Raw genomic sequence first — 19,505 nt, 5'->3', positions numbered from 1 at the left:
CAGCGCTAACCACGTACGCCTATGCGAGGGCCTACTGAAAATGACAACGGTCACCTGGGGCTTCATGTGATAAACTAAGTTCTCTCACAGAAAGAGATTAAAAAAAAAAAAAATCAGTACTTGGGGGAAGGGTGAGCGCAAGGTGGAGCTGATGGAAGAGAGACAGGCCATTTGAAAAACACCAAAGGAATGCAGCCGGAGGTAAGAAGGCTCGACTGAGGCAGTGGGTGTGAGCAGCCACGGAGGAGCGCACTGGGCCGACAGCCACTGGGGAGGGGGCATCTGCCGGACACTGCCTGGCTGACCAGGCTCTGGCAGTGATGGAAGCATCACACGGGAGGCCAGAACAGAAAGAAACAGGAGAAGCCCTCTATCGCACCTCTATCAAAGGAGGAGAGAGAAGAGGCACCTGGGGGTAAGTTATGGCGCCTGGTAGTGTCCCACCCGGTGAGGGAGAGGGGGTGAAGATCTGAGTTCATCAGCAGAAGAGTCACAGAAAAGCTCAGAGAAAGTCTTCATTGACATGCCGAGAATTTAAGCCAGATGCCAGGGGTGTAGGGCAAGAGCGTGAACAAACCTAATGGAAAGAGCTGATGAAAGAAATTCAAAAATCACCTATGGAGGAAAGGAAAAGCATGTACCAACACTCACACTGGATGCAGAAGTGATGGCGTTAAGTAGCAATCGTGAAGTCTGTTACCATGACCAATGCCAAAATTCCATGGACTAGAAAATTCTTAGCGTTACCAGGGCTTAAACAAGGTATCACCGGTATTTAGAAGATACAAAGATTATCAGAAACAATGGAAAGTTACTCGATAACCACAAGTGCTCAAAGGAAGTAGCTTCTATCACACAATCCATGAAGTCACATCCCGAAGGCCACAATGTGTTCATTTATTTTTAGCCCAGCAAGAAAATGAACCCCAAACTATACTAGCTACAAAGATCAAAAACATTCATCACTAACAGCATCTACAAAAAGGTTATGTAAATCTCATTAATATAGAATACTGTTTAAGTGCTGTGATCCAGAGGCAATCATAAGATTAAGAACTTAAATTCTAAGACTGCCACATCATGGCCTATTTGGAAATCAGGGATTTTAAGCCCTGAGTATGCCACATGGCCTATCTTAAACCTCAGGGCGAACAGGGCTAACAGGTGGATAGAGTACTGCTGGGTAAGAGTCTGCCCAGGAGCCCTGACCCATCTGGTGCATGGCCATCCCGACAGAAAGCTCTTTCTGGAATGGGCTCCTGCTGCCCATTCCTCCTACATCCCACACCTCAGGCCAAACCTCACAACCAGACTTGGGACTTCCCCTCGCCCTCTCAACACCAATTCGTGTCACAAAGAAGCGCCGATAGGGCCCAGAAGCAGCCTCTGAATTGCAGGCCCCTTCCTCCATGCTCCCCACTTCTTCCGACCTCCCTCCCCTTCCTGACTGTTTCAGGGCCCAGATCCCGCACATCTTGTGTCAGATTTATCCCTCAGCATTTCGTCTGTTTTGAGGCTAACAAGACTAGGTGATGAGAAAAGCTACTACTCCTGAGTCGCTGTGCGCACCCTACAGTAGGGCGGCCTGCTCACCCCCAGTCTGTGCACTCAGATAAGGTCCTGAGGTTAGGGTTCCAGCCCCAAGTTCCTGCCTTGCCTTTCCCCAGGTACCTTTTAAAATAACCACTGAGAGCTGAGCCCCTGAAAAGTTAGTGACCTCTGTCCCAACCACTTTATGAGTAACACGGGCTCAGACCCTGCTGTCCCCTGCTCGCCTATGACCTGGGACAGAGGACCGCCTTTCCACCAGCTCTGAGAATCCCCAACGGTGCCGCCATGAATCTCAAGCCTGTGCAAAGGCCTGGCCTAGAATCAGGCAGGCTTATGGATTTCCTAAATGGGGGTTTCTGAACTTTCCCCAAAATAAGCATTTTAATGTGTAGATTATTAAATATATTAATCGTATGCTTCTGTTCAGATCTTATCATAAATGTTTATGAAAATGCCTTCCCAGGAATCCAGGTACTACAGATCAGTCACTGAGGTCCCTCATACCGCGCTGAGAGCTCACCACGAGCTAATCTAGGAGTCACTTGAGGAAGGTCAGATCTGTTCTTAATGATACTTACGGTCCAGTCCTATAGACTGGAAAAAAAAAAAATCCATACCTTAAGGCAGCGGTTCTCCAAGCATGGTCCCCACACACCAGCAGCAGCTTCACCTGTGACCTCGTGAGAAAGGCAGGCTCCCAGCCCCCATCTGGACCTACTGAATTACAAACTCTGCAGCCGGGGGATAGCGCCACTTTCAACAAGCCCCTGGGTGATTCGGATATGTGCTCATGTTTACCCACCAATGTAGCAAAAAATTAATAGCAAAAGGAATTGAGAGAACATAGCAACTTTTTAGAAGCTATTTCTTTGTCTTTCTTGCTCATTCATTCAACATTTACTGAGAGCGTATCATGTGTCCGTCCCTGTACCAGGAGCTAAAAATGCAAAGATTAATAAGGGATCATCCTTAGCTTTGACTAAACCATCTACAGGGCGAAGTGGCTTGTATATCATAAACACTTTGGCAGTTGATGTTGATATTCCAAACAACGTCCCAACTTCAGTACAATAAACCGGCCCTCACAGACTATTTAACTCTCTCCGACAGCATCTACGGCCTCTCTGCAGAAACGCCCTTGCTGATGGTTCTACCAAAACCAGCAAGCAGTCCTCAGCCCATCACCACCTTTACTTTCCAGGGGAGCACTCTTCATAAGCTGACATGTCTGTTTGCTGTTTGTCCCTTCCCTCAGAAGGTGAGCTCCAGGACTTCATCCTGTGTACACGCGTGCACACGTACACACACACACCCCCTCCACCATCCAGAACTGGGCATGCAACAGTCGTCCAATGAACAGCGTGGATAAACGGTTAACGGGGGTTCAGAGCAGCATCACCACAGCAGACAGGAGTCCCACAGGTGTTACGGAACCTCAAGGAACATTCTTCCAACTCTCCCTGACATTTGTTTCAGAATTCCACATGCAGTAGACTATTCTACTTCTCTTACTGCTGAGTTTCTTATTAAGTTTTAGAGGAGTTGAGCAGATTAAAGGATTCCTTGAAGCTTTTATGCTTTACTCTGTAGAAAGAAATTCCATCTAACCATTACTGGGACAGATTAGGAATAATTTGGAACTGAATTGGATTGGCCATTTTGTAAGCTTTTCTTATCTACCAAGCTAATAGCAGACACTTTCCTCTTTACAACAGCCCAGGAGGAAGTCTTATTATCCACATTTTACAGATTGAAATGGAAGGTCAGATAGGCAAAAAGCTTATACTCACTGCTCTATAAATATGGTTTAAATCAATAGAGAATGTTTTGTGCTCCCTAATAAGTTTGGAGACTTAGAAATTATATGAAGAGGCAGGACGATATTGTAGAAATAGCCCAAGCTTTGGATTCAGACACATCGGGCTTTGAATTTCAACTTCTACTGTGTAACTGCTTGCCCTTGGGCACGTTACTTAATCTTCCAGAGCTGTGCAGTGATTTCCACTTGCATACTGTGAGGTTGGGAGCATGAGAGAAGTAATCTGTAAATACTGCTTCAAGTGCTAAATCGCCCCGGCGTCACATCCCAAGATGCTCCGGCCAGCACGCTCCACGTCCTTGAGCAAGTACATGACCATGAACCAATGGTCTAATACGCTTTCTCCTCCCAGATGAAGGGAACCTTAATTCTGCTACCCCCGGCCCCCAAAAGGCTCATGGAACCTTTTCTCACCTATAACACTCCTTAAGAAAATATGCTCTTTGCATAACGTAGCAAATGTATTCAAGTTAAAAAAAAAAAAAAGACTAAGTTCCTTAAGCAGATTCTTCCAACCAGTCCATTTATAAACACAATTACTAAAATATAAGAGCACATGAGAACTTTATGAACATCCCACAGTTCTTTATATAGTTTATAGTTCTTTATTATAAAAGCTGAAGGAATACAAAACATTTAACATGATGTAAGATATCCTCTGAATGTGTTGGGATTCTGAAGAATCCCAGAGTTAAACCTTACTATGATTGAGAAGAATTTAACTTTACAGTCTTGCTTTGCCACACAACGCAAATCTCTTCAGAGAAGACAGAATTCCCATGGAGAGGGAGTATTTGAACTATAACCCAGACCACATGGATCAAGAGAAATCTACTGAAGGCTGAGTGCTGTGCCAGGTGGCAGGGAGCACCCTGCAGCCGTGAGGAGCTTCTAGTTCCAGGAACTCGGGGACATACACACAGAATGACAATGGAGGTGGGAGCAGGCAGCAGGTGGGGACAGGGAAGGAGTGCCGGGCTCTACGTGGGTGAAGGCTGGACAGACAAGTTAACAGCAAAGCGTGGCCCTATGAGAGGATTGGGAACAGGCCCAGAATCCAAGGCATGGAGAAGGAACCTCCAATCCAAGGGGACAGCCAGCACCAGCAAGGAGCAGTGTGAGCGGGCACGGCTGTGGAGCCAGGACCAGTGTGTGGCTGCCGTCGGGGAACAACCCTCAGCAGTCGCCCGGAAGCACAGCGGGAGGGGAAGCGTTCTGTATGTGCATGTGATCGGGCTGGCTGAGGAAGTGCCCTTCTAGTTCTCGTTCGCTGAGAGTTTTATCAGGAGCCCACATTGTACCTTGTCAGATGCTGCTTCTCCAGTAAGATGCTCGCATAGTTTTCCTTCCTTGGTTTGTTGATAAAAAGAACTACATTTGTCGGCTTTCTAATGTCAAACCAACCGCGCATTCCTCAGATAAATCCTACTCATCAGTATTTTCCATGTTGTGGAATCCAATATGCTAACACGTTACTTAAAATGGTGCTCAGGAGTCTTCGTTGCTGTTTTCAACTCTGTCTGCTTTTGCCTTCGGGGCAGTGCGGACCTCACAGAATGGGTCAGGAGTATTCCCACCTTCAAGCTCCCTGAAAGAAGAGTTTATGTAAAACTCCTATTCATCCTCCTTCAGTGTCTGGTGAGATGCAGGAGTGAAGCCACCCGGGCCAGATCTGCCCTATGGTGAGGGTTTTAACCAAAAATTCTATTTCTGTATTTCCTTACTGGACACAGAAACAGCGACTGAGAACAGCCCTGTCTGTAAGCAAAGACCTGGTCTAGTTCATGTCGGTGTTCAGATTTACGGACATCGAGCTGCTCACGGCAACTCTCTACCTTCTCCTTCTCTATAGAGTCGAGAGTGATGCCACCTGTTCTACTCCTGTCTTCTATCGTGTCTTTCTCTCCCATTGAGCTGGCTGCTAGTTGCTAAATTTCATTCATTTTTCTCAAAGAACAAGCTTTTGGTTTCCTTGTCTCTTTTAGGGTTTTCGTTTCTGATTTCATTGCTTTGTGTTCTGATCTTTATTTCCTTGTTTACGGTAGGTTTAATTTTCATTTTTCCTACTTTCTTAAAGTTGAAGCAGGGGTCTCGACTTGAGACCCTCCTCCTCCTCCTCCTCCTCCAAGGCAGGGCTCAAGTACGCCACGCGCCCAAGCCAACACTGCTTTAACAGCAGCCACAGACACTACACTGTGCTTTCAGGTTCACTGGTGTCAAAATACTTTCTCTTTTTATTTTTTTCTCTCTTCTTTGGCCTATGGGCTCATTATAAGTGTGTCATTTTGTTTCCAAACATTTGAAAAATCCTCAAAGATTTAGTTGTTGGATTCCAAGTTCATTACTGTCAGAGAATATACTTGCAAAATGAGAATCCTTTGAAATTGATTGAGATTTGTTTTGTGGCCCTCTTCAACAGTCCCAGTTCCCCAGAGAACAGAGCCACAGAACCAAAAGACCAAAAAAAAACATCTCAGAGGTGGGAGCAGCAACAGATCACCACTGGCCACGTGCCACCAGGACGTCAAGGCCCTGAGCCCAGGGAACCAGGGGTCGGGACGTGCAACGGTCTAAGCTCCGTGAGGACAGCCTCCCCTGGCTCCCCATGCTCACTTCCACTCCAGAGTGGCCTCCCGTGGAAGCCAGGGAAAAAGAACTGCAGCTGGCCGCCTCCGACTCAGCACACCTCTTGTCCAGCAAGTGCCTTGCCCCAAACTGTCAGAACACGTTTGTGCGTTAGTTCACTCCACAACTACTTCTGGAACACTTGCTGTGTGCCAGGCGCTCCTGTAGGCCTGGAGACGGGACAGCAGCAGGAGGAAAGGCTCTGGCAGGACGGACATGCTGGTGGGACCCCACAGAGAATGAAGGCAGCAGGAGAGCAAGATCGGAGCAGAGTCTCTGCGGAGGCTCCGGGGACGAGGTGGCAGCCTGCAGCGTGTGCAGGGGGGCATGCACTCGAAGCGTGAGGTGCGGCAAGTCCACACGACAGAACGCCGGCCCGTGTGGGAGAGTCAGGCAGGCTCCAGGCTGGGGGGCTCTGCTACTCCCTAACCAGGAAGGCGCTTGACGAGCCTTCAGCACACCCTTGCACTCCCCAATTCAGGCAGCCCTCAGTGCTCAGTGTCGTTCCTCCTACCCACGCTGTCCCAGCAGTCCTTCAGTGGCTCTTCACTAACAACCGAGCGGGAGAACAGATTTTCTCCCCAAACCGCAGGTCAGGAAAGCAAGGCTTGGGTGTTGTGAGTGGGTGTCTGGGACAGGGGCTGGGTTGTGCAGGGTGTCAGGGCAGCGGTGAGAACAGAGGAAGTGAAGGTGCATGAGCACCAAGCTTCCAGCTCAAACCCAAGCTTCCATGGAAAGCAGCCAGCACAATACCCGGCTCCCGGCAGAGATGCCCTGGGTGAAGCTGCCGCCAGGGCGGCTACAGTCATTACACCTATTCTCTGGGATTTTTAAAGATAAGATGTTGTTGACCAGGGCAGGCATGCACCAACAAGCTCCCAGGAGCCAGATACGCACAGAGCCCGAAAGCAGGCCCATTCCCGCCCCTTCTCGCCAACCTTGGTTTGGTTAGGACTCCCGGGTTCTTCTCCAGCAGGCCTTCAGCAGGCACGGGGTGTGCGCGGAGCATGCTATCGGCGGAGGGCAGGCCGTGGTTAGCAGCCAGAGCACACGTTCAAGGAACGGCTGCAGCGTCTGTGCGCTCGCACCAGGGCTCAGCCAGCTCCCACATTTGCTGTGTAGTCTAGCTCTGGAGGCTGAAGCTGGACGCTCCCAACAGGCAGGGCTCCCAATAGGCAGCAGGGACCCTCACTGATACACTCAGCACAGGCCCACTCAGAGGAGAAGCCTCCCACTCACTCCGCCAGCCCACGGCGGGCCAGCCCAGGTCCTGGTGCCTCGGGAGGACTTCAGTGGAGCCCTGGCCACTCCAGTCCTGCTGCCACACTGTGTGCACACAGGCTGTAACTCAGGGGTCAGTACTAGCCTCGCCAACCCTGGGGAAGCCGGGCTAAGCAGGAGTAACTGCAGACGACTTACTCCAGTCAGTGACCCCCGGACCCCACCCATCCCCAGCTGCTCCCTTTTAACCAGCAGGACTCACTTAATCAAATCTTTTCTTTTTATATACAAGAATAAAGTCTGTTTGTTATTACTTCTTGATTTGATCCAGCTTTTGCCCCCTGCCAAGCTCTGACATTAGTTAAACCTCCCAAATACCCTACAAAGGAAGGTTACTCCATTTTACAGATGGGAAATTGAGGGTCAGGACAGGCCACATGCAGAGCCTGACTTGTAGGAATATTACTTCTAACATGCAGCCATTTCACACACCTCTTGTCTCAACCCTAGAAATTCTTCACGTTGTTGTGCGGCAGTGCACGGAAAACCAGTCACCAACACGGATAGACACGGTCAGAGCTAGTGGAATGGGAAGCAACCTTCCTGGGAAATCTCAAGGAACACATGGTACCATCTCCCACTTCTGGAGGGGCTCCCTAGAAGCTGCTTTTACTGAATTACTGGTTTCCATGACTACACCATTCTTGGGCGATAATTTTACAGGTTTAGCACATTTCCAATTAGGTCACGTTATTCCTGCTTCTGGGAGCAGAACTGGGGAACAAGCTCAGCAGAGCCAAGAAGCCCAGGTGACAGATGCCCCCCCTAGCACAACTCCCGCCCACTCCCCAGGAGTACAACCAAACCACAGAAGACTCACCTCCACAGCCAGGAAAAACTGCCTCACTTCATAGGTTACCAGCACCACGAGGCCTCCGAAGAGAGAGGGCTGTTCCTGCGTGCCTGTGAATGCTCACACACCCCTTCCCACCCGCCATGCCAAGTGCTGTCGCCTCAGTGCTGTCCTCCACACACAGGAGCCTGCCCTGCTCAGGGTCCAATCCCAGGGTATGATTAGTAGAAGGAACATGGATTCCGACCCTTAATCCCCCACCTGCTAACCCTATGACCTTGCGCGAGTGACATAACCGCCGTAAACCTGCTTCCCTACTCACCTAGTAGGGTGTTTGCCCAGCCGGTGTACACGCTGAGTGTTTAGCACCCAGCAGAGTCCTGGCCTGTGGAAGACACTTCACAAATGCTAGTTCTTTTCCTTCTGGTTTTCTTGGTAAGAAACTAGTTGAGGAGGCCCCCAGGCTCTCTGAGGAAAGTGACAGAAGTTTTCATGTGGGTGATGGGTATACTTCAAAGTGCTGAGACACGGAACCTGAACGCCAAAGTCCAGTGGGGGCCAAATCCTAAGGGCATGGATGTGGGAATTGAGGTACCCAAAATATATAAAGAGCTTATATAATTCAACAGCCCCCAAAATACATAATCCAATTAAAAATGGGTAGAAGACATGAACAGACATTTCTCCAAAGAAGTCTGTTGGCCATTTGGATGTCACCTGAAAAGATGCTCAAAATCACTCATCATCAGGGAAATGCGAATCAAAACTGCCATGAGATATCACCTCACACCTGTCAGGAATGGCTAACATCAACAAACAAGAAACAAAGATGTTGGTGAGAAAGGGGAACCCTCACGCACTATTGGTGGGAACACAAGCTGGTACAGCCACTCTGGAGAACAGTATGGAGGTTCCTCAAAAAGTTAAAACTAGAGCAACCCTACGACCCAGCAACTTGAACTGGGTATTTACCCAAAAGCTACAAAAACACTAATTTAAAGGGATACATGCAGCCTGATATTTATTGCAGCGTTATCTACAACAGCCGAATGATGGAAGCAGCCCAAGTGTCCGACAGATGAATGGATACACACACACACACAATGGAATACTAGCCATAAAAAAGAACGAAATCTGACCATCTGCAACAACACGGATAGAGCTAGAGAGTATAATGCTAAGTGAAATAAGTCAGAAAAAGAAATACCTTATGATTTCACTCATATGTGGAATTTAAAAAACAAATGAGCAAAGGAAAAAAAGGAAAAAAAAAAAGGGGGAGGTAAACCAAGAAACAGACTCTTAGCCGTACAGAACGCACTGGCGGTCACCAGAGCGCAGGTGGGTGGGGTGGAGGGTGGGGAAAACAGATGACGGGCATTAAGAGTACACTCGTCATGATGAGCACAGAGTAACTACAGAATTGCTGAATCGATGTATTGTGCACCTGAAACTAATACAACACTGTATGTTAACTACACTGGAATTACAATTTTTAAAAAGAGACATTGAGGCTGTTCACAACAAAATTCAGGAGAGGGTACAGGGAAAGACAGTGTCACCGTACAATGGAGAGGGACTGGAGTGGGGGATGGATTATGTCACATGACCTGGGAGCCACGGTCCTCTCCTTAGAGGAGACCATCTACTGAAAAATTTGTCCTGAGAATGTAGAAGGACAATTTCTACACAAGTGCCTGACACAAGGATGTCCTCAGCAGATGGTAACTACGTTTCAGTGAGTACATTTCAGGACATTTACGCTCATCTACATCTATCCACATTTATCTAAGAAATACAACGCGTTCAGCCTTGCAACGCTCAATTCAAGAAAACACAATTGACGCCACAGCCACCATTACCCCAAGAGGCTGAATTATGACCTCCTGGATTTCAGAGTTCGGCCTCCAACTCCAAGAGTGCCCCGTCGGGAAGGCCACATGGCGGCGGAGCTGAACTGCAAAGGGAAGCTGGAGTGCTGAGGGGCCTGGGCAGGAGAACCACTAACCATCCAGCGTTGCCTATCAGGAGGCTCCAGGGGATGTCACACTCAAGAGCCCACAAGGACGTCAGTGCTCCAGCTTCGCCATCACTGTGCCACAAATCCAGGGCTTTGTGGTTCCACACTTGAGTCCTGTTTCACGCCTCCGTGCCTTCGTTCCTCTGGTGGGAAGCATCTTCCCATACCCCAGTCCCATTGGTTCACAGGGGAGCCCTGACACCCAGCAATCAAGCTACAGTATGAATACTCCTGCTGCAGCACAGCTCCCAGCTACACTTCTTCCCTGCAGAGCCCTCAGTGGACAAGACTCTCCCCTAAAACCTACCTCCTCGTAACTGCCATCCACGGACAGGACCTCGGTCAAGGAAAAGGAGCTTATTTCCCTCCTACCCTGACCTCACTTCAGATAGCATCCATGCTCCAGATTCACTGTACCAGACTCACAACCAGCATGGCCAAGCTCTCCTGATGGGACTCACCAGTCACGGCCCCTCGGATATGCTGGCATGTACCTCACAAGGCTGGGCCTCAACACGTGCTTACTTGACAAGTCATCCCGGTGACCTTGCTGCTTGTACCCCCACCGTCGCTGTGAAGACCTCTGGTCCTCTCACTACACCCTGTCCCTGGGTGGGTGCGGGCAAGCAGAGCTTTCCCAAATACTGAAGTTGTCCCCAAAGCTTCAAGCTCCAGTTCAGGCCTCTCCTAAGGCCCTTGGAAACAGCAGTCTCTACTCCACCAGAAACCCTAAGGTACCTCTGTATGGATGTCGTATACTCATTCGGTCTTCCTCAGGGCTTAGAAACCAGTTAGTGGAAGGAGCTCCCAAAGGCTTAAGTTTATGGGATGAATACCTGAACTGAGAATGATTAGGCAATAAATACATTTTTCAATGATCAGGGAAAGGGTAGGAAATTTTCCACTTTAATCACTGTATTCCTTGACTCAGCCCCCAAATTCCCAGCATTTCATGTAACAGAGAGTTAGCAACAACTCAGCCACACAAGCCACACTGTAACTGCTTTCCAGAACATTCCACGGAATGGAAAATACTGAAACACCAGCTCCCCACGAACACGATTCTGTTAACACATGCGTCCTTCCCTTTCCAAGAAACACCCAACACCTCGCCTCTGAAGGCATGGCGGAAACCATGAACACCAAGCTGCCAAGCAGACGGACTCACCTTCACGTGGCTCAGGTCCCCCGGCTTGCTGCCTTCGGGTGGGTTCACGGGCTTGCTCTCCACTCGAGGCCTAACGACCTGTCGGAAGGGACTGCACAGTGGAAAGCCACTCACACTGATTCCATCTAAAAGAGCAAAATTTCAAGATGTTAGCACATAGATAATATAGGGTACTTTAAATCTGTTTTCCTGAAATTGAATTCAAGCACTGGTTTTGAACAAAAGGAAAGCAGACAATTTTACAGGTGGATCCCCCCCAAAAAAAAACGGAGAAACAATGACCAACACAGAATAATGAGCATCCCTGATGTCCAGACCGTGGTCCTGAGTTATCACTCGCCCTTTTAGTGAAAAGAAACCAGGGCTTCTCAAAGAAACCAAGGATGCCAACGCGGTGGCCGGAAATGGACAGATGAGCTTCGAACCTCTCCTTCCACGGGAGAACAAGGAAATAGACCAAGACTACAAGGGTGGTGTCAAAAGCCTCTGCACCTGACTCGAGAGGCTCCCACCGGCTAAAGAGGAGACAGTTCAAACTCGAAGAGTGATAGTAATTGCAACTGATTGACATTCTTCAAGTAGGTTTAAATCCATAGTTAACAGATCCAATTTAAATCCCTTTCTAATCCATGTGTTCATAATTTTTTCAAAAAGTAAACGGCTCCCCGTGGAGGATAAGAATCTACTCATTTTCCTGAAAACTGGTAAATAACAGAATCAAGCATTTATGGGCACCTGGGTGGCTCCATTAAGCAACTGTCTTTGGCTCAGGTCATGATCCTGGAGTCCTAGGATCGAGTCCCGAATTGGACTCCCTGCTCGGCGGGGAGTCTGCTTCTCTCCTCTGACCCTCCTCCCTCTCGTGCTCTCTCTCTCTCTCGCTCTCTCGCTCTCTCTCAAATAAATAAATAAAATCTTAAAAAAAAAAGAATCAAGCATTTAAACTCCATTTCTTATTTGAACTGCACAGCTCGATGACCAAATAATAAGGCAACAGATATCTTTATAAAAGTATTCTAGGGCTCCTGGGTGGCTCAGTTGGTTAAGCGACTGCCTTCGGCTCAGGTCATGATCCTGGAGTCCCGGGATCGAGTCCCGCATCGGGCTCCCTGCTCAGAGGGGAGTCTGCTTCTCCCTCTGACCCTCTTTCCTCTCGTGCTCTCTATCTCTCATTCTCTCTCTCTCAAATAAATAAAATCTTTTTAATAAATAAATAAATAATAAATAAAAGTATTCTAACTAAATGAAAAACAAGGGATAAAACTGGAATACTATTTTACAACCCCTAGCCCAGGATTTTTCAACCTTGACACTACGGAGATGTGGGGCTGGACATTCCTTATGTTGGGGCTGTGCTGTGCATGCAGGAGATTTAGCAGCATCTCTGGCCTCGACTCATAAGATGCCAGTAGCAACCTCCCCCCAGGCTGTAATAACCACAAACTGCCAAATGTCCCTTGGAAGGGTGGGGGCAAAATTGCCCCTGGTTGAGAACCACTGACCTACGCAATGAGCATGAGCAATTTCTAACATCACAAAAAGAGAAACAGCCAGACATTCCCTGTCTCGTGAGGTAAGAACACAAGACCACCACTGGGTTTGCCAGAAGGATCAGAGATGAACCAGATCAAGCTTCTGGATCTAGCTGCCCATTTTTAGGAGGGAGGGGCACAGAAGAACAGGTTAAACCCCAGCCACAAGTGTGCAAGCCACAAAGCCCACGCTACAGAAAGCTCTTTGGGTCAGACGTCCCAGGTTCTTCAACATATACATTACAAGGAAAAGGAAAGAATGCGAATACTGGTACATTAAGAGAAACTTCTGTTTATATAAATGGGCAAGAATAACATATTCTATCTAGTGATTAGTAAACATCAGGACAGTGTTTCCTTTGGGCGTAAGGATGATGAGAGACTACTCAGCCGGCGATGCTCTGGCATTTGATCAGGTGATGGATTGAAGAGGTTTACCTTATAACAACTCAAACTATGCGTTTGTTTCCTTTCGTTTTAACTTTTTACTTATTGTTTTAATTCCAGTATAATTAGCATACAGTGTTATTAGTTCCACGTGTGCAATATGGGGATTCAACAATCCTCTACATTCCTCAGGGCCCAAGATACATGGACCCTTAATCCCCTTCACCTATTTCACCCATCCCCCACCACCTCCAGAATCTGTTTCTAATTTCAATAAAACAGTTTAAAAAAACAATTCTGTTTTTGTTTTTTCAAAAAAATTTTGACTGATTTTTCAAATAAGGAACAATGTCAGGATTCACATTTAAGTGTGCCTGGCCCTCTACTTTCTGGGACACTGTTCCATTTGCAAACAAGTCTACTTAAATTGACAGGTCTGAGGTGTCTACTGTGGAAACGAGTTCCCAATTAGCTAACAAAAAAAAAAAAAAAGAAGCTGAATTAGTGAGTTTTTAACAATAGTTTTATTATCTTGTGTCCTGCCAAAATATATCCCTTGTCAATCCCCATTCTGCTCTGTGTTTCTTCATCTTTGTGCATTTCCGATTCTCTTGCCTCTGACAACCATCTTCGTGATGTCCCAAATTGTCAGTTCAAATGCTGCCTCTTCCACAGTGCGTCACCCCTAGTCACTGTGGGCTGAAAGCAAGAACTCTTCCTCAGCGTCCAACACCTTATCCACCCTATGGCCCACGCTCACAGCATGTAGTCTCTACCAGGAAGACAGGCCGCATGGCAGGGCCAGGGGTGGGACGTCAGATGGGCCAGGAACTTCTACACCGTCTGGCTGAGTAATCTTTACCAATCTTTAATCTCTCTGGGTTTTCAAATTCCTCATCCCTAAAATTGGAACAACCAGAACACATAAGCTGCACGATTACCTGGAAGAATGAGTTCTTACATATAGAGTGTTTGTCACAATGCCTGGGACCTGGCACCTGTTCAACAGAAACAGCTTGTGTTATTAGAGCAACTTACGCACAGGTCTTAGATTCCTTAGTGGAGTATCAGCTGCTTGAAGACAGAATTCTCAATTCACTGCTGTCTCCCCCACAGCAGCTCACACAGGCTCTAGCAAGTCATAAACTCTCAGTAAATATTAAGGCAATGAAGTAATAAGTTACAGAGCCAAATGTTTCACTCGGTTTACACACCATGTTTACCAAAAACTCTATCACCCCAAAGTCACATGCGACCATCAACTCTTGGTTTGTTGAAATCCCATCATTCAAAGCCCCAGCCCACAGATGTTACAGCTGAAGGAGCTTCCCCTCCCCGCTGTCCACTCCCCCAGCACCATGGGCACCATCTAGAAAAGGTCTCTACCACACTATGGGGCTTGCAAGTCTGCAAGAGGGCTCACATTATGAACACAGACACTGCAAAACCTAAACCCACACTTGTCAGCAACCTGTCCTAGACTCTAGGTCAGATGGAGCCTGTGAGCAAGCACGGTGCTCAAGACCATGGTCACTCAGCCCCTAGGTCATCTCTGCCTGTGAGCAAGCATGGTGCTCAAGACCACGGTCACTCAGCCCCTAGGTTATCCTCTGATGGGTGAAGGCCAGATGCCCAAAAGTATTTTAAATACTGTCCGTGTCACTCTGACTCACACATTCACACACAACCTGGGACACGATGTACCCTGCTCTTCCCTAGGGAAAGCTCCCATCATCAGCAAATTACACAAATACCACTAGCTCCCAAAGGACACGGGTTCTTTTTTGCCTTGGAAATACCAGTCCTTGTTCACACTAACACAATGCTAATGTCTCCATTTCTGCAAGTGGTCCGGAGCCCTGGACTGCAAGGGGAGGGTGTCGTAAAGCCAAGCTCCCCCCTTCTCCTTGTTCCTTCTCCACCCAGCTGGCCCTGACAGGACCAGGAGTAGCCTTAATCCAGCCATGGCCAGAAATGGAAGCATCCCATCAACAGTAGCTGATCCAAACAGAAGATACCAGAAGGGTCACACACAGTCTTTGTAGGAGATTTCATCCATGAATTCTAGGGGGAGAAGCTGCGGATGGGAGGTATCCTCCTTTGAATGATATGCTATGAAGACACAGGTATGGGGCCTTCACGCTGCCATCCTTCCCACCACACTGAGAGAATCTGAGCAGCTCACACAACCCTTTGAACCTCTATTTTCTTGGCTCAAAAATGGGAACCACTTCAAGGGAATCCATGAAAATACAAATCTGCAATGTCTTCGAACTGGAAGCATCTAGGATATGCACTTAGCAAAAAAAAAAAAGCTGAAAATTACATCTGAAATGTGCCTTTTTGGACACAGACCTCAAAACTTCAAAGAAATCTCAAAAACCTATAATCTTCAAGCTCAGAAAAAGACTACAAAAATCTCTCTACAACGTCTTTATAGACTATTCTGCCCTCTAATCCAACTGAGGATGAAAAACACAGGTAACGGGTAAATATGAGTGAAGACAGAAAGGAGCCTCTGGAATGTTGGGAGAGAGGCTGGAGCCCAGACAAGGATGGGGCTGGAGAGGAGCCACCGCACAAGGGAGGGAGGAGATGAGCAAACCCAGTGCTCCAGGAGCAAACCACCCCCCCCACCTCCCCTCACCCCCATGCCCATGGACGAGCAGCTCTCCAGCTGGGCTGGGCTGCAGGAGAGAAAATTCTGCTCCATCACTTGGGCAATTTTTCTGCCAACACAGGCCATCACAAATAGAACAGAGAACAGATTGGAATGACAATTAATGGGAAGACAAGACCAAAAAAGTTACAAACAGACGAAGGCAGCCTAGCAGGAGGACCAGAGTGGAGTGGATTTCTTGGGGTATTTAAGAATGGGATGAGTCTGCTAGATCACAATGAACCAAACTAAGCTTGAGAGAACGGCATAGTTACTGTTTATAGCGCTTAATTTTTCTGTTAAGAGCATCTCTGTGGGCAATTCAGAAATACAATTTTGTACACTAAAATAACAGGCTCCTGAATTCAGCTGCATCCCAACCACAGTGACAACGTGAGAGGTTGACAGCTCAAAGGGGGACACATGAGGCAGAAAGAAATGGCCGTCACAACAAACAGCTGTAGTGGGGGGAGGGGTGGTGACAGTGTTTACGTGTGATGGGCATGGCCCTGGGCCCCAGCACACGCCATTGAACAGTCCCCCACTCCCTGCAAGGAGCATTGGTTTTTCTCGACTCTGTAGATGAAGCTGAAGAGTCTGAGAACATAACTTAGTAACACCACACAGCTCATCAGAAGTGGATACAGGATGCAGGACTGTCGGATTTGGGTCTACCCAGCAAAACTGCAACGACACACTTCTGTTTCCACGTGAGCTTCTAAGAAACTTCACCAGCCAGGCTGTTGTGTGGCCCACCAGGTACCATCCCATAAGCCACGTGACCCTAAACCCATTGTAAGGAGCCTCGCAATGGCTTAGCATCCATCTCCACTGGTGGATCTCAAGGCATGTGCCCATTTTTGCACACTTTCAAAAGAATCTAATGCTTGAGGCTGAGCATAAATTTCTCTCTTGACAAGTTACATGGATTGGAATAAGAAGTAACTAGAACAAAATACATTTTCAAAGGCAGAAAGAGACAATGATCTCCCAGTAGGGGTTTGTCAATATGCTATTCCAGGCAAAATATATTTTGAGGATGCATTTTTATTCTTAAAATCCATGGGTGCCAAAAGAAAAAAAAAAGTCCATTTGGTATCCAGCTATCATAAAATATCCTCCAGAAAACCAAGAGTAGAAGCATTTGGCTCAGAAATTAGCCAATACTCATCCTCAATTTCCATAGGAAAAGCAGGGAGTTCATTCACTCAGAAACTCTAGGATAGGCTTAGGAAAGAAAATTCATGTAGTAACAGGGGCCTTCATCTACCATCCAGACAAAGCAGTCCTCACTCCCACGGCAGCCCTGCTTTGACGCTGGACTCCCTCTGTTGGAGGCTCCACTCAGGCCTGTGCTTTCGAGGGCCTCAGGAACCTGCACGTACGTGGCTGCTTTATAACTACCCAGTGAGCGTGTGGGTGGTTCCCAGCTTGCTTTCCTAGGCCCACGGACGGGAGCTCCTCGGTAGAACCTATGCTCTGTGCTTTCCATCTACCGGAGTGACACTCACCTATCCCCACACCGCCACAACACCTGCTCTGACCTCTGGCAGCTCCCATCTACTCCCTGTACTTTTTCTCCATCCGCCAGCCCCCTTGCCCTCGCTTCCTTCTCCAGCCTTAGGTCCCACAGTCAAACCAAAGGGCATGAAACGTCCTCTCTAAAGGATCAGATAGTATTTTCGGCTTTGTGAGCTCCAGGTCTCTGCCGTGGGCACCAGCAGCTGCCGACATCCGTGAACACACAGGGTGCCTGCGTTCCAGGAACCCGAGACAGGCAGCAGGCCGGAGTCTGCTGGCCGGGGCACGGCTGGTGACCCCTCCCTGGAAAGCACCCATCATCCCCCTGCCTGGTCTCCCCTTAAGCTCACCTGACAAGACCCCACTTCAGGCTAACTCCATCTACGTTCCCCACAGTGGCACCTGAAGCCCGAGATCAATGGGGGAAAGCCACGCACGGTGCCAAGCGGTATGTCTTCAGACACACAACCACACGCCTGGGCCCATTCTCGCCACCGCTGAGCATCCTACCACATCCGAAGTCTCCCCTCTCCCCCCGAGTCACTACCGCCCACTCCCCTGCCCCCTCCCCGCGAGAAGCCGACCCCAGGAGAAGCAGAGAGGCAGCAGAGCAGTGGGGCGGACGAGCCCCCCCCCCCCCGCATCACTGCTCCTCCACCCACCTGCACCTAGGACCACGCTCGTGTTCCCGTCAAGGGACAGCCTGGCTCCTCCCACACCCCAGATGCTCCCTGTGAACACCTGCGCTGGGCGGTCTGCAGCTCTACCCCTCTCCTTTTTAACACCCTTACTGAGATGTAATCAGCATAGAATAACCTGCAGAAGTTTAAAGTATACAACTCGGGGAGTTGACATTCCTCAAACAATCAACGTGATTGAGACAGGGAACACATCCACCGACGGCAACCTTCCCTGGGCACCCTTGTGCCTCTACCCATCACCATCCTCCCCAAGCCTCCTCCTAGCCCCACGTAAGCACTCCTGTTAACAGAGGTGCGTTTGCATTTTCCAGAAGTTAATTCAGATGGAATCGGACACATTATACGTTCTTTTCTGTCAGGCTTCTCTCGCTCAGCATATGCATCTAAGAGCTAATTTTAACAGACTATGTGTATCCACGGTAGACAGCTTTTAATTGAACAGAATTCCAGTGAATGGCTCTGACAACTTGTTTATCCATTCACCTACTTATGAACACTTAGACTGCTTCGACCTTTTGATTATGACAAATAAAGCTGCTCTGAACACTTCTGTACAAGTCACTGGATGGACATATGCTTTCATTTCTCTGCGTTAAATATCCAGGAGAAAAATGGCTGGGTCCTTTGGTAAGTGTATGTTTGATTTTCCAAGAAAGTTGTTAATGAGCTATTAATGTTTGTTGATGATTAGAAGGACTCAAAAGAACAAGGAAGAGGAGACTATCAAAAATGAGCAGGCAATTTGAGAAAGAACAGGGCATGACCTCTAAAACTGAGAGACAGGACCACGTAACGCTCATCAAAGAACACATCCGAGAGTCAGGAACCACAGGCAACCAAGGGTGAAATCCACGCTACAGCAAGGCCTCCTCACAACACCCAAGGGGGACAACGGGCAGCAAGAGTCAATTTCCAGTAAGATCCCACCTTGGAGCCTGATGACAACGCTTCCCTTTGCTGGAAAGGGACACCATTTGAGTCCCTGGCCACACAGGAGACCAACTAGAGTGGACTTTAAAACCATGTAGCAGTTCTGTTGGCATCAGGATATTACAGAGTTGTGTCCCCTAAAGATGGTTAGTGGGTGAGACTGAAGCAGGGGACACTCAGCCCAAGATAAGAACGCTCGTGGCTGCTGGAGACAGAGCCCGGACATGTGCGTCCGCGAGTGCAGCCTTCTCTTCTCTGGACACCTTCGAGAGAAGTCAACACTTTCCAGCAGTCGGCCGCCTCTGCACGCCGCTGACGAATACGGGCAGCGCCCCTGGTCAGCACGCACAGACCCTGGCATGGACAACAGTGCCCTGCATGTACCTCTCCCCCAGACCGGAAGCACCTCGGGCAGCAACTGCACATCTTTCGTCTGCACTTGAACCGCCTATCACGGCACCTAGCATGAGGCATATGGAGGAAGATCTGCTGGGTGAGCACATGCACCTCATCATTTC

General features: G+C 48.4%; 1 protein-coding gene across 4 annotated transcripts in view; it reads right to left on the bottom strand.

Annotated features, from left to right (window-relative positions):
• The window catches only part of TRAPPC9 (trafficking protein particle complex subunit 9), a 541,110-nt gene that overhangs the window by 356,319 nt on the left and 165,286 nt on the right, over positions 1-19,505 (bottom strand). For all 4 annotated transcript variants that reach the window (XM_088022741.1, XM_088022742.1, XM_088022743.1 and 1 more), the window contains one exon: positions 11,258-11,382. In XM_088022741.1, the coding sequence (XP_087878867.1) occupies positions 11,258-11,382 (125 nt within the window). The remainder of the gene's footprint in view (positions 1-11,257; positions 11,383-19,505) is intronic.

Source organism: Eumetopias jubatus, unplaced genomic scaffold, assembly GCF_037043125.1.
Source record: "Eumetopias jubatus isolate StellerSeaLion01/CBP00866 unplaced genomic scaffold, mEumJub1_p1.0 scaffold_4, whole genome shotgun sequence".
Taxonomy (NCBI): Eukaryota; Metazoa; Chordata; class Mammalia; order Carnivora; family Otariidae; genus Eumetopias; species Eumetopias jubatus.
This window is presented reverse-complemented; position numbering and strand designations above follow the sequence as displayed.